The 13,911-nt window shown below is 38.8% G+C and overlaps 1 protein-coding gene across 1 annotated transcript in view; it reads right to left on the bottom strand.

Moving 5' to 3' along the window:
- Positions 1–13,911, bottom strand: part of LOC114089128 (phospholipid-transporting ATPase FetA-like) — an 83,096-nt gene that overhangs the window by 50,935 nt on the left and 18,250 nt on the right. The window contains exons 6-9 of the mRNA XM_071600400.1: positions 10,621–10,693; positions 10,187–10,257; positions 7,376–7,458; positions 6,396–6,554 (exon numbers count right to left, since the gene is read on the bottom strand). Of these exons, the coding sequence (XP_071456501.1) occupies positions 6,396–6,554; positions 7,376–7,458; positions 10,187–10,257; positions 10,621–10,693 (386 nt within the window). The remainder of the gene's footprint in view (positions 1–6,395; positions 6,555–7,375; positions 7,459–10,186; positions 10,258–10,620; positions 10,694–13,911) is intronic.

The raw sequence follows: 13,911 nt of genomic DNA, 5'->3' as shown, positions 1-13,911 counted from the left end.
CACCATTCGTGTCTTCTTCATACTTAGGGTAGTGATGTCCATCTCATTCCAGCAGTTTTGATAGCAATCCATTTTACATCTAAGTTCCATTTTTGGAACCAGTCATATAATGCATGTACTTCTATATAACCTAATTGTTCATGTAACTTTATAATATCATGTTCAGCAATGTCTATTATTGTATTTTCAGGTTTGATATTTTTCCATGTTCCCTTAAATTTAAGTTTAAAAGGATCTTTGGTAGGTTTTAGTTCCCAATTCCTTTCTAGCTTGATTGTAGCTGTTTTTGATAATTTATCTACTGTGTTGTTAAGTGTACTGGTGTCTGTGTCTCTGTTCGTATATGCATCTACATGTGTAACTTTTATGTTAATTTTTGTACTGGCTTCATATAGTTCTTTCCATATATCTCTTGACCACAACGGTTTTCCACTGATATAGAAGTCTGAAGAAGCAACACACCATGAATCTGTATAAATATATATTTCCTTACATTTTTTTAACAAGGCCTCTCTAATGACTAATGCAACTGATATTAGTTCTGCATGTTGTGCTGACATGTGCTCCCCTTGCTCTGTCAAGATTTTGCCTGTCTTATGTGGTTATATGCTGTTGCTTCCACTTAATAACTCCTTTCATTACTGTACTTTATCTATCTATAAACCATGCATTTTATATATTTTCATTGTATTCAGGTCTCCATGTGCCTATATTTTTCAATGTGGATTGTGTTGGAAAAACAGGTACTAGTGCAAATGGTGGCTTTGCTACTTCTTCTGGATTTATTAAATATGCCTACTTTGGGATCCTCCTCTTGTAAAAATTATTGTAGGTACCATTGCCACATCAGGACTTTCTTTTCCCATATAATATTTTGTGTCTCTTTGGGGGTGTGTCTACACCAGTCTTTAAATGAAATTCGAATTCTTAATATAATGTGATCATTGGTCATAGTTTTAGCTTGTTTCAGTGCCTCAAAGGCAACCCATGCTAATTTTTCAAATAATGAATACTTATTGGATGCATATGGGAATGTTTTACAAAAGAATCCTATTGGTTGGGACTTAGTTTTGTTATTATAGAGTCCCCATATACCATAGTCCGGTGTGAAAATGATGTCCACAATAATAAGTTCCTTGGATGTTATGCAGTTTTCTAGATTCTGTTATATACTGTTTCAATACATCTAAAGCTTTTTGGTGATGTGATTCCCAGATAAAGTCTTATGATTTCCTTGTTATTGCATATATTGGTTATAAAATGAGATTTAAGAATAGTATATGGTTGCACCTATATCCTAATATTCCTATCAATTATTGTGCTTCTTTCTTATTGGTTGGAGGTTGTAGTCCCAATATTCTATCTATAATTTGATCTGGGACTTGCCTTCCTTCTGCTGTGATCAAAACCCCTAAAAATTTTACTGTTTGATCTGGTCCCTGTACTTTCTCTGTTGATTGTCCATCCTTTTGCTATCAAGTATTATTTCCTCTGACACTTCATGCAAATCTTGTTATCATATCCTGCTATTAGTATATCATCTACATATGTATATACTGAGACATCCTTAATTTTAAGATCCTTAAGGGATTCTGATAGTGCAATATGAGCTGTTAGTGGGCTATTTTTATAGCCTTGTGGTAATCTTTTGAATATTTTGTGATATTGCACAGAATTCCATGTAAATGTGGTCATCTCCCTGGATTCTTTTGCTATAGGGATGGCAAAGAACATATCTGAGAAGTCTATAGTTACAAAAAATTTAAAATTGTTGGAGTGTATATGTTGTAATATTGTGGTAATGCCTGACAGGTCTCCTGGCATCTGTGGTGTCAGTGCATTGACTGCTCTATAATCTACTGTAAATCTCCATTTACCATTAGGTTTTAAAACAGACCAAATTGGGCTATTTTAGTCAAATGAGATAGTTCTTTCTATGATGTCTTCCCTCAACAATTCTTCAATTTTATTGGTTATTTCAGTGTGTCCTCCTTTTTTGGGGTATTGTTTTGTAAAGCTATATTTAATTTTAGGGAGTACTATGGGGTCCATCAGTAATGAAGCTAGATGTGCCTGAGACTTAGTCATAATATTTTAAAACTTTTTGTAAGTTATCCATGATGGGAAAATTCTGGGTATAAGATCCATCCCTAGAACCTTAAAAGGTATTTCATCTAAAAGTATCTTGGTTTTAAAGACTTCTCTGTCCCATAAAGGGATAGTTACATTTTCCATTTTGTATTAATGTCTATATTCTCTACTCCTATTAAATGATACCCCCAAAATAGTTACTTGGCTTCCTATATCTATTAGGAATTTATTGTTTCTATTTTTCCTGTTTTTTTTTTTTTTTCTGTGAGTATTAAGGGTAAATCTATATATATTCTATTATCCCCAGGCTGTTCTAATATAAAAAATACTGTCTTGACTCCTGAGTTTCCCTGCTGTTGAATGTCATGTTCCTGTTGTAAATTGGTGTATTTGTATGTCTGAAGTTGCTGTTGTGTTTGGGGAAGTTGTTGTTTTGTGTCCTTTGTCTGTTGTTTGATGTGGGTCATCTGTTCGAAGGGAATCTGTCTCCTGACTGGGATTTCTGTCCTAAATGGTGTACTGCTCCTGGGCCTCCTGGGTATGGAACTCCTCCCTCATAGGGCCCTTTGTCTGGGAGGCTCCGTATTTACCCAAGGCTGCCTTTGCTCTCTGTTGTAAGAAATATAATTTTGTTTTGTGAGGACTGAGCTGGAAAACTGAACTGGTGTGGTGAGGACTGAGCTGGAAAACTGAACTGGTGTGGTGAGGGCTGAGCTGGAAAACTGAACTGGTATGGTGCGGGCTGAGTTGGGAAAGAAAAAGATCTGACACCATCCAGCTCATTGGCTTCTTTAAAAGAAGTAACTACATCTTATAATATATGCATGCCTTCGAGTGCTGATGTTAAAGTTAGTCTGAGATGAGGTGGACCACCTCTAATTATTAGTCTGGGTGAGTTTTCTGCCTATCCAGGGCCTTTCTTACTAAGGTTTCACCTTTTGTCCTGTCTTCATCTGTCATTAATAGTTTTAACTAGCAATCCTGGGATTTCTTTTGAAGTGGCTCTAGCAATGATTGGCTGAACTACCTCTGGGTGGGTGTGGGAGGCCAACCTTACGGGTGACTGAGTTACACTCCCCAGCTGGGTGCTGAGGCGCTCAGTCACAGAAATGGGTGTGTCTTGCTACAGCCCCATGGGTGAAGCTATGCTCACCTGTTCCTTTGTAATATAACCCCTTGCCCTGTTTAGGATAGAATCTTCCATGGAAGTGCCTTGTGTGTGTCCCCTCCTCTTACTGTGCCCTTGGGTGTGGCCTACCCAGGTGTCAGTCAACCTGCTGATAGTGGACATCATGAAGATAGACTCAGCCCCCTGAAACCTGACCCCTTGCCTCATTTGAATAGCTTCTCCTCAATAAAAGGGGTCAGCGCGTGTGTGCTCTCTCTCTCTCTCTCTTTCTGCAGACCCTTAAGGTCAGAGGAGCCATCACAGCAACCCCAAAGAAAAAGGTATTTGTGTCTCTTGTGTGGTTATTTTGTGCAGCCCAGTTAGCCCAGTTTAACTAGAGTGACCCCTGAGCCTTTTAGTCGTGAGAACAGAAACCTGGCAGGTGGGATGGAGGATATCAATTCCTTTAGTTACCTTGTTAAATCCTGGCAGTTTCCCTTGCACTGTTCTTTCTAATTCTCTACAGGGACTAGCAGAACTAAGTTCCTGGTTACTTTATTTCTTTTTAAAGATGTTATTGAATTTCCTCATTTTGCCAATATGCTGTAGACTAATTTAATATACTTTTCTCTACAAAACCACACAAAAGATGTATCTGTCTCTATATGCTGTAGTGCTTTTGCAATTTGATTTTCTAGGTGTCTGTGTAAGCACTTCTCTATCCAGTTCCTGTGTTATTGAATGTATCTGTCTAGGAAGCAGATTGTGTAATTTGCTATATGATGGTGTATCTGTGTGGTGTTATTACTAATTTGATATATGTCTTTGCAGAAGGTGTAATGTCCTGTTAGGTTTATTTCTATGATTACCAATGTAAGTATTATAACAAGTTTCATTGTGTTTAGAAAAAGCTTCTGAATTTTATATGTGGTTGTCACACAGGCAGGACAAGACATTTCTCCCAGACATTTTGTTTCCTTGACTGCCGACTAAGCCAACTGTCGCTATGGCAAAAGGTGCGGCTTATGCAGTCAAGGGGGAGAAATAAAGAATGTCCACACACTTCCGCCTTTGTCAATGCTTTATTCTCTCAAATCACTCAATACAATTTCACTCTATAGATTCTTAATCAAGGAAATGACAACCCTTAATGCTAGGCACTGCAATAGACATAATCAATTCACAGCAAATAACTCTATATTAATTCTAACCACTGCAAACACACTTAATCATGACAGGCTCATGACAGACATTCCCTCTGCGTGCTAAGCTCAAGTGTCAGGTCATAAGTCTCAAGCCTTAGGCTCTAAGTCCAGCAGATGCACACTCACTCAGACCATGGTGATCAGATCAGGAACCAAGGCAGGCTTCTCCTGGGGTGGAGCTGAGGCTGGCTGAGGAGGTGGTCATAGGGAAAAGTCCTTTTCTCACCAGAGTCAAGAGGCTGCTGTAGAGTTTGAGAGCGGGGAGAGCAATGCAGAAGGGATCAGGCAGATGAGAAGAGTTGGGATGTCAGTCCAGGTCTTCATCAGGCTCTCAGGCTTGTGTGTATCAGTGTTGGCTGGCTGAATGTCTGTTCATCTGCTCCATCATTATACTAAATTTTGGGGCTTCTGACCACCCTTTTCAATCCCTATCAGCTGCTATCATTCATCCTCAGGTTAAAGCATCTGGTCTGGTGGTCTCCACCCTGATTTTCTTGCCTTTCTCCCTTATCAGGGTGAGGACAACATGCCAGAGACTTCACTCTGAGTTTGTCAGGGTGGGGAGAAGTGATTTGTTTGTGTCTGAGGGCCATACTGGAGGGCTCCATGAGGCATGGCTGGTCAGACTGCAGGTTTCAATCTGGAGTTTTAAAATGGAGTTGCTTAGGCTCGGGCCTAAGGCCATCCTCACAAAAATGAATGTTTTGTTAGTGAAAACTGTACTTTTAGTACAGTAAGGAAAATAAGTCTATTTTACATCTTTTGAGTTTGGGAACTAGCTTCTAAGCTACCATTTCAGGTAAAAAACCAAGGAAAGACATTCCACCAGGGCCTCCCTGGACAAGCTAAAAATATTTTTTTGTGGGAGGCCACCCCTCAGCTATTATAGATAGCATCTTCACTCAGCCTTGATCCAAGAAGGTTTTGATCTGGCATTGCCCTGGGGCTCCTCCCACTCTGCCCAATGCAGGTGATCACTGCCTTCCCTTGGCTAGGAAGTCTGCTTTCTCATAGCTTTCTCCAGACTTTCTCTGCCTGATTTGGTGAAGAATATTCTACGGAAAAGCCTTTTGTGTATCCCCCATATAAAAATAAACCACACGTAGGGCTGGGGTTGTGGCTCAGCAGTAGAGTGCTCACCTAGCATGTGCGAGGCCCTGGGTTTGATCCTCAGCACCAGATAAAAACAAATAAAGGTATTGTGTCCAACTACAACTAAAAAAATAAATAAATTTTAAATAAATAAATAAATAAATAAACCAACCAACCGTGGGCTCATGCTCTCTCTCTTGCTTATAAGGTCAAAGAGCTGCCTTGCCCCGCTTTATAAAAAATTACTTCTATGTCGTGTGGTCTTTTCGCTGCCAGCCTTTCCACTGCCCAGGAGGGACATGGGGGGGGGGGAGTTTTAAAAAGAAAGTTAACTAACACAGTTGTCAATTATCACTGAGGACATATCACAGAGGCTTCCTTTACTTTCCTGAACCATAATATAATCCAAGAACATCTCTTGCTCTAAGTATTATGCGCTGTGATTCTAACTGTGGTACCTTCTGATGTGAACTTTTCATATTATACTTTTATTTTTCCATAATGAGCACTATCTCTATTATCTCCTCATGAGAGTAGTCCAGATGAATCTCTCCCCTTTCATATGCAAGTTCTCTTCCTTTCTCTATATGTATACCCTTCATTGTATCCACATTTGGTTGGAAAGACTCATGAATGCTCTGTGATCTTGAACACAAAGCCTTTCTCTAACAAAGGTGGAGCTGATATGTTGGAAGCTCACTGCCTGGAAAACATAAGTCACTTTGTTTTCTAAGAAATAAAAAAATTTTACATACACATATCTACCACTCTGTAGCTACCTATTTCTAAACCATAGAGTACTGATATACAGCTGATGTCATATCCATATCCTAAAAACTAACTATCCACAACAGATTCCAACAGGCTGAGAGTCTGGTTATGGCTTCAGGGAAACGTACCAGTATAAATGACCAGGCCAAAACACCAATCTGTATTCCTGATGATGCAGCCGCGGAGCAGCAGCTTGTCATGGTCCAAGGGGTAGCTTTTCCTCTTATAGGTCAGGATTCCTGTGAATTTATCTAACTTGTTATTGGGAGGATCACACTTCACTTCTCCTGCAGAAAAACAAAGGAGTGAAATTTCTGGCTCTGTAATATTTAGGTTTTCCTAACAGGATGGAAGGAGACACAACAGAAAAATAGAAAGAAAACTCATGACATTTTTTTCCTATTCTGTCTCAGCTGCTCCCTATTTCTTACCAGCTCCCTTCAGAAAAGCAAATAAAGGTTTCTGGACATCAAAGAAAAATAATTATGTATGTGACATGGATCATCAAGAGAGGAAAACTCACATAACTTATTATCATCAGTACTGCCAGATCGGTTGATCTCTAAATGTGAAGAAACGAAAAAAAATACTTAAAGAAAACCTAGTATTTTTTTCAAAATGGAAATAATTTAACATCTTCCTGATTAGTACATATATCTTTTGTAAGTATTTATGCTATACTTAAAATGATAAGGTAAAATCTATCCATTGTTTAGAGAAAAGTGCTATTAACCTTTTGAAGAATATCTTTTCAAGTTTTTTCCCCTATACATCAAACATTCATGTTTCCACAAATAGGTTTATGTTACATATACTATGCAATCTTTCATTACATGCATTTTTTCTCCTACTAATATGGCATAACTATTTTTCTATGTCAATAAATATCAACTTGTGGGCTGGGGATGTGGTTTAGTGGTAGAGTACTTGCTGAGCATGCGTCGTAAGGCCCTGGGTTCAATTCCCAGCAATGCAAAATAAACAAACATCAACTTGCATATTGTCTGTAATGAATTGAGTAGAATTCCCTGTATGGATGTGTTGTATTTTATTTAGCCAGTCCTCTCCTGATGAAAGTTTGGGTGGGTAAACCTATTTCCTAACTTACCATCAAAGACAGAAAGCAGCTCCAGATTATCTTCCAGGTCACCGGTACTGGTGATGGCCTGCTTCACTTTTAAGTTGGTTTCACTAAAGTAAAGGACACAGGATCACTAGACTATAGGATATAAACACAGAAGCAGCACAGGACCATTTTTCCTACTTCTTCAAAGGGTTTTGAAAAATAGATGTTGCCAACAGAGTTTGGGCTAAGGGTTTGAGCTGTAGGAGTCCCTTGCACTGTTCCCTACTCTTGTGGGCAGTATTGAGTGAGACAACTTTGCAAGGAAGCAGAGTGCTAACCCACTCATTCCCCTCTCCCCCCAGCAACATGTCATCACTACTTAAACCAACCCAGGAGATCTAGCTGGCCAGATGATCTAGACAAGTGGAAGAGACATCACCAAGCAACTTGGAGGTGGCACCTGCTCCCTTCAAGAAAAAAGAGTGGATTTTGGTAGGAGCCTGCACAAACCTCTGAGGAAACATACTCCTGACCTCATAAGTATGCATAGGGCCCCACAAAGAAGTCCCAATAACCATTTGCTGACACAGGAATATACAAAGACAGAAGCAAAAATAGAAGCCACATTTCAAAAAGTTTGTGGAGGGACAATGAGATAGTCACAAGAAAAAGAAAAAGCTGATATACACAAATCTCCATAAGACAAGATCTCTACAGATGGCCCCTATCCTCCTAGACTTTAGCTCTTGTACATTAGTGAATTTCTACTGCAAAGACTCACAGAACATGGCATTTTACTGGTAAATAATTACTTCCACATTCATTTTTTTCCCCCCTGGAAACTTTGGAACTTTCTTCTGAAAATTTATAGTTCTATCTAGGGTATAAAAGGAGCTCAATAAGATAAGCACCAAAAAAAAAAAAAAAATCCAATCAATAAATGGGCCAAGGACCTGAACAGACACTTCTCAGAAGAGGATAAACAATCGATCAACAAATATACGAAAAAATGCTCATCATCTCTAGCAATCAGAGAAATGCAAATTAAAACTACGCTAAGATACCATCTCACTCCATTAAGAATGGCAGCCATTATGAAGACAAACAACAAGTGCTGGCAAAGATGCGGGGGAAAAAGGTACGCTCATACACTGCTGGTGGGACTGAAAATTGGTGCAGCCAATTTGGAAAGCAGTATGGAGATTCCTTGGAAAGCTGGGAATGGAACCTCCATTTGATCCAGCTATTCCTCTTCTCAGACTATACCCAAAGTACCTAAAAACAGCATACTACAGGGACACAGCCACATCAATGTTTATAGCAGCCCAATTCACAATAGCTACACTGTGGAGCCAACCTAGATGTCTTTCAGTGGGGGAATGGATAAAAAAATGTGGCATTTATACACAATGGAACATTACTCAGCAATAAAAAAGAATAAGATCATGGCATTTGCAGGGAAATGGATGGCATTAGAGAAGATTGTGCTAAGTGAAGTTAGCCAATCCCCCAAAAACAAATGCTGAATGTCTTCTCTGATATAAGGGGGGTGACTCAAAATGGGGTTGGGAGGGAGGGCAAGGGAGGAAGATTACCTCTAGATAGGGAATAGGGGTGGGAGGGAAAGGAAGGGAGAAGGGGAATAGCATGGATGGTGAAAGGAGACCCTCATCATTATACAAAATACATGTATGAAGATGTGAATTTGGGTCAACATATCTTATATACAATCAGAGATATGATAAATTGTGGTATACAGGTGTATTAGAATTTTAATGCAAAAAATAATAATTAGAGAGCTCATGTATAATGGCATAATTTGGAGTGGACATACTTTATATACAGAGTTACGAAAAATGGTGTTGTGAATGGATAATTATGATTGTAATGCATTCCATTATTGTCATGTAAGAAATAAAAAAAGAAATAAATAAAATTTTAAAATATTTAAAAAAGAGAAAATGTATAGTTCTATTAACCTCTTTCCTGCTACTTAGCATTATGAAATACAGCTGTCCCTCAATATCTTCAGGGGATTGATTCCAGGATCCCCCAAAGATACCCGAATCCTCAAGTCCCTTATATAAAATGATAGAATATTTGCATATAACCTTGCACACACTCCATACTTAAAATAATCTCTAGATTGCTTATAATTCTTTTTTTTTTTCTTTTTTGGCACTGATGATTGAACCCACAAGCACTTAACCATTGAACTACATCCCCAGTCCTTTCTATTATTTTTATTTTGAGATGGGTCTTACTAAATTGCTTAGGGCCTTGCTAAGTTGCTGAGGCTAACCTGGAACTTGCAATCTTCCTGCCTCAGTCTCCTCAATTGCTGGGATTACAGGAGTGTGCCACTATGTCTGGCTAGATTGCTTATAATTCTTAATATAATGTAAATGCTATGTAAATACTTGTTAATTATTCAGCAAAAGAAGACAAGGAAAAAAGTCTGTACATGTTTAGTACAGATGCAAATTTTTTTCAAATATTTTCCATCTCTGAGTGGTCAAAGCCACTGATACAGATCCTGTAGATATGGAAGGCTGACTACTGTCAGAGAGAATGTTTCCAGTTTAGAAATGGAGAACATGGAGTTTATTTGCCCAGATTCTGTACCCAGTGGGGGCTCAATCATTGCTGCCAAGAGCTTGGCCTTCATTTTAAGGATCCCAAGGATCTGGTTTCCTGTCTTTTCTCATTTGGATATTTCTAGGCTCTCTGGCTGATATACTACCACTTCCACCTTATAATAAGGTCATTTACCTGCATCATGCTCTCTCTCAGTGAGACGCCACTCAGAGCTGGCTAAATTGTCTTAATGGAATATCAGGGAGGAACACTTACCCATCCAGGTCTGCTGTTTCTATGTATGTCAGACTGTATGGCTCACTGCTGGAGAGTAATAGTAGATCTGCCTGTGATTAGAAAAGTCAGAGAAGCTAAGGAAAGCAGGAAGGCAGGCTTTTAACATTACGGCGTGACAAAAGCAGTCCTTCAGGAACAGGCATCCCTAAGAATTTTATAGACACCTGGTTTACTTTCTATGTCTGGGACCCATCACTGCTACCACACACCTCTCTCAAAGCTACTCATACTTTGTCTGTAGCTTTGGGGAAGGATGGACAGGAATAAGTTTCTTACTCTAGGAGTTGTTCATCTCTGATGCAAAGTGAGGCAGACGAAGGTCACCAAGAGCAATGGCAGCAAAAGGGATGTAAGGGTCCCAGGATCCCGCTCAAGCCAAAAAAGAAAAAGCCACAGCCAGAATAGGTACTCACAGGGACAGCCTGGTCATTTTTTAGTTTTATTATATCTCCCACTTGGACATTCATCCATTTGTCCTCCTTCACCCTGCAAGATAATGATTTTAAATGTCTGCTCTGTAAATTCTCCAAAGCTCTGTTTTAACAATCAAGAAGCAAAACATAAAACAAGGCTGAGATGAAAGAAGATAGGACCAAACTGGTTTGTGGTGCATCCTCCCTGCTATCAAGAATGGGACCCATTTCTCTTGACTTCAGGTTATAAACATTTCTTAGAACCCCGTATACAGACATAGGGTCTACATATCATGCATGTATATGTAGACATACATGCACATGATTATTTTATTTTTTAAAGTAGTTTTTGGTTGTCAATGGACCTTTATTTTTATTTATATGCAGTGCTGAGAATCTAACCCAGGGCCTCACACATGCTAGGCAAGCACTCTACAACTGAGCTACAACCCCAGCCCCACAAGATTATTTTCTAAGTGAAACAGAACAGTAAAGAATTTAGAAGGAAAAATTAAAGTCTCCCTTATCCACAGACCTTAGTTAGACTCCCTAAAGGTAGCCACTGTAATTTTTCTGTGTGTGTTTCTTTCTAGAAAATCTCAACTCAACCGGGCACGGTGGCACTTGCTTGTAATCCCAGTGGCTCAGGAGGCTGAGGCAGGAGGATTGCAAGTTCAAAACCAGGTTTATCAAGAGCGAGGCGCTAAGCAACTCAGTGACACCCTGTCTCTAAATAAAATACAAAATAGGGCTGGGGATGTGGCTCCATGGTTGAGTGCCCCTGAGTTCAATCCTCAGTACCAAAAAAATCCCCAAAACCCTCAAGTCACAAAATTCCATACAATATATACATCTAAAAGTTATGCATTAAAGACATAGCTTTCTGCACTTTGCATTTTTCATTTAGTAATATATCTTGGAAAGTATTTATAGAAGTATTTATTTTGAATAGCTAAAATATATTCTATCATATGGCTATACAAATTTTATCTTTTTAGTATTTATTTCTTAGTTTTAAGTGGACACAATATCTTTATTTTATTTTTATGTGGTGCTGAGGATCAAACCCAGTGCCCCACGCATGCTAAACCACTGAGCCACAATCCCAGCCCTATACAAATTTTCTTTATGTTAAAATCAAATTACCTTTGACTCTCAAATCCCCATTTTCCATAAAAAGCATCCTGGCAGGTTCTACAATAATACTTCTTTTACTCCCTCATTTTTTGTGCTTCAATTTCCCCAACTGCATAGAATTTGTAAGTCCTGCCTTTCTGACAAAGGATAAGGAGAAGATATATATATATGTGTATGTGTGTGTGTATATCCACAAACATTTGGAAACATTAACTACCCCCTTAAATAATTCTATTATACCAAGTGCCCAAAGATCCGAGAAACAGAGGCCACATCTAGAAATCATTCCACAGTTCATCTCTGTAGGCAGTCTTGTCACCTGTAGGCCATGACATACATCAGCACTTTGCCAGACACACAAAGCCATAATTCCCATAGGTATACTTTTCTAAGAAAATCTTCTCTTTGAGAAGGGCCAAATTTCTTTTATGTAATAAAATCCTTTAATATAAATTTCACCTTCATTTAGAGAATTTTCTGATAGAACTGAAGTGTAGTAGCTACAAGCCTTGGAGAAAGACAGCTGGGACTTGCTTTATTTAGTCTTGATTTGACATTTACTTTTGTGGGTTCTCTAGCATTCTATCTGCCATGGTTTTCACCAGTGAAACACAAGCAGAAAGCAGGGATATAACTTTCTACTTTTCCTGGAAATTTAAAAATATGTTTACAGATAATAAAAGTGTTTGTTTATAAAATAAATTATTTTTTTGTGAGACTGGGGATTGAACCCAGGGATACTCTATCACTGAGCCACATCCCAACCCTTTTAAGAATTGTGTACTTTGAAACAGGGTCTTGAATTTATGATCTTCCTGCCTCGGCCTCCCACTTCACTGGCATTACAGGTTTGTGCCAATGCACCTGGATAAAGGCTTATATTTTATTACATAAGGAGCTGTCAAACTAGTACCAATTTGTTCTTGGACATTATAATAAACATACATCTTAGATCTGGGAGAGTGGATAAATTCCTTACTGATTTAAAATATTCAATCCTGTTATGCCATAAGTACATTTTTATTTCCAGGCTTTGTTTAGGAAGAATGGCCAGAGAGCTAGAGAAGGCAATGCTCTGACTTTAGGGGAGACCATTCACTTACACTCTCTGTTTTACATGAATGATATCTGTGGAGTTCTGAAACACACTGATACTTTCCAACAAATACTTAAATAAAGTCAACACTCTCAAAAGCAAGGCTTTTTGTTTTTTTTGTTTTTGTTTTCCCTTTAGGGGTGTGGCTGGCAGTGGCACCTTCCCTGTCCCCTGTCCCATGCCTCAAGCCTCTCAGGCCCAGTCCTTCTGCTCACTCTCAAAGCAAGGCTTTTCTTGCCATAAAGTAAGGATCCAGAAAAAAGAGAGAATTAAATCTAGAACTGGGAGAGTGTACTGAAGCTGTTTTGGTCTGGGGTGAGGAAGGGGATTTCTAGTTTTAACGATCTAGTAACCTAAGTTTTAATTTATCCTACAACATGGACAAGTGGTGAACTCTTATGATCTTAAGAGGTAGTCAGTTGGAACTAGAAACCCCTCATAGGGCTGGGACTGTAGCTCAGTGGCAGAGCACTTGCCTCACACGTGTGAGGCACTGGGTTCGAGCCTCAGCATCACATAAAAATAAACAAATAAATTAAAGCATGCTATCCATCTACAACTACAAAAAAAAAAAAAAAAAGAAAGAAAGAAAAAAGAAAAAAAAGCAAAAGAAAAGAAAAAGAATCCTCATGAAGTCAGAATCCTAAGGACAGCAGCATTAGTGAAAGGGTGGCCTAAAAAGTAAACTGACCACAGGCAAGACAGTCTACCTACCTTAATATGGAAGGTTGGGGTCAGTGAATGGAGGACTCTCCCCTGAGAATCTGAATCCTCTTGTGACATGGGGTTCATTCACCCTTATACTTTTTCCAAATTAGGTCCTGGCAGATGAAACCACTGAGTCATCTGACAGAAGCAAACATAAAACCCTTCTAGAATGATAACTCAGTTTACTTTTGTCAACAAAATTATTGATAACTGAAAAATGACAAAAATCTCAACTTGCTAAACAGACAAGCTTTTGCAGTAGCAGCAATGCTCAGACTCATATTCTAGAAAAAAGAAAGCTGCTTTCTGGAAGATGGACAGCTTCAACAATGAGCCTCACCTCTGTGTGT

Source organism: Marmota flaviventris, chromosome 13 (genome assembly GCF_047511675.1).
Source record: "Marmota flaviventris isolate mMarFla1 chromosome 13, mMarFla1.hap1, whole genome shotgun sequence".
Lineage (NCBI taxonomy): Eukaryota > Metazoa > Chordata > Mammalia > Rodentia > Sciuridae > Marmota > Marmota flaviventris.
Note: the sequence above shows the minus strand (reverse complement) of the source record. Positions and strands in the feature narration are given on the sequence as shown.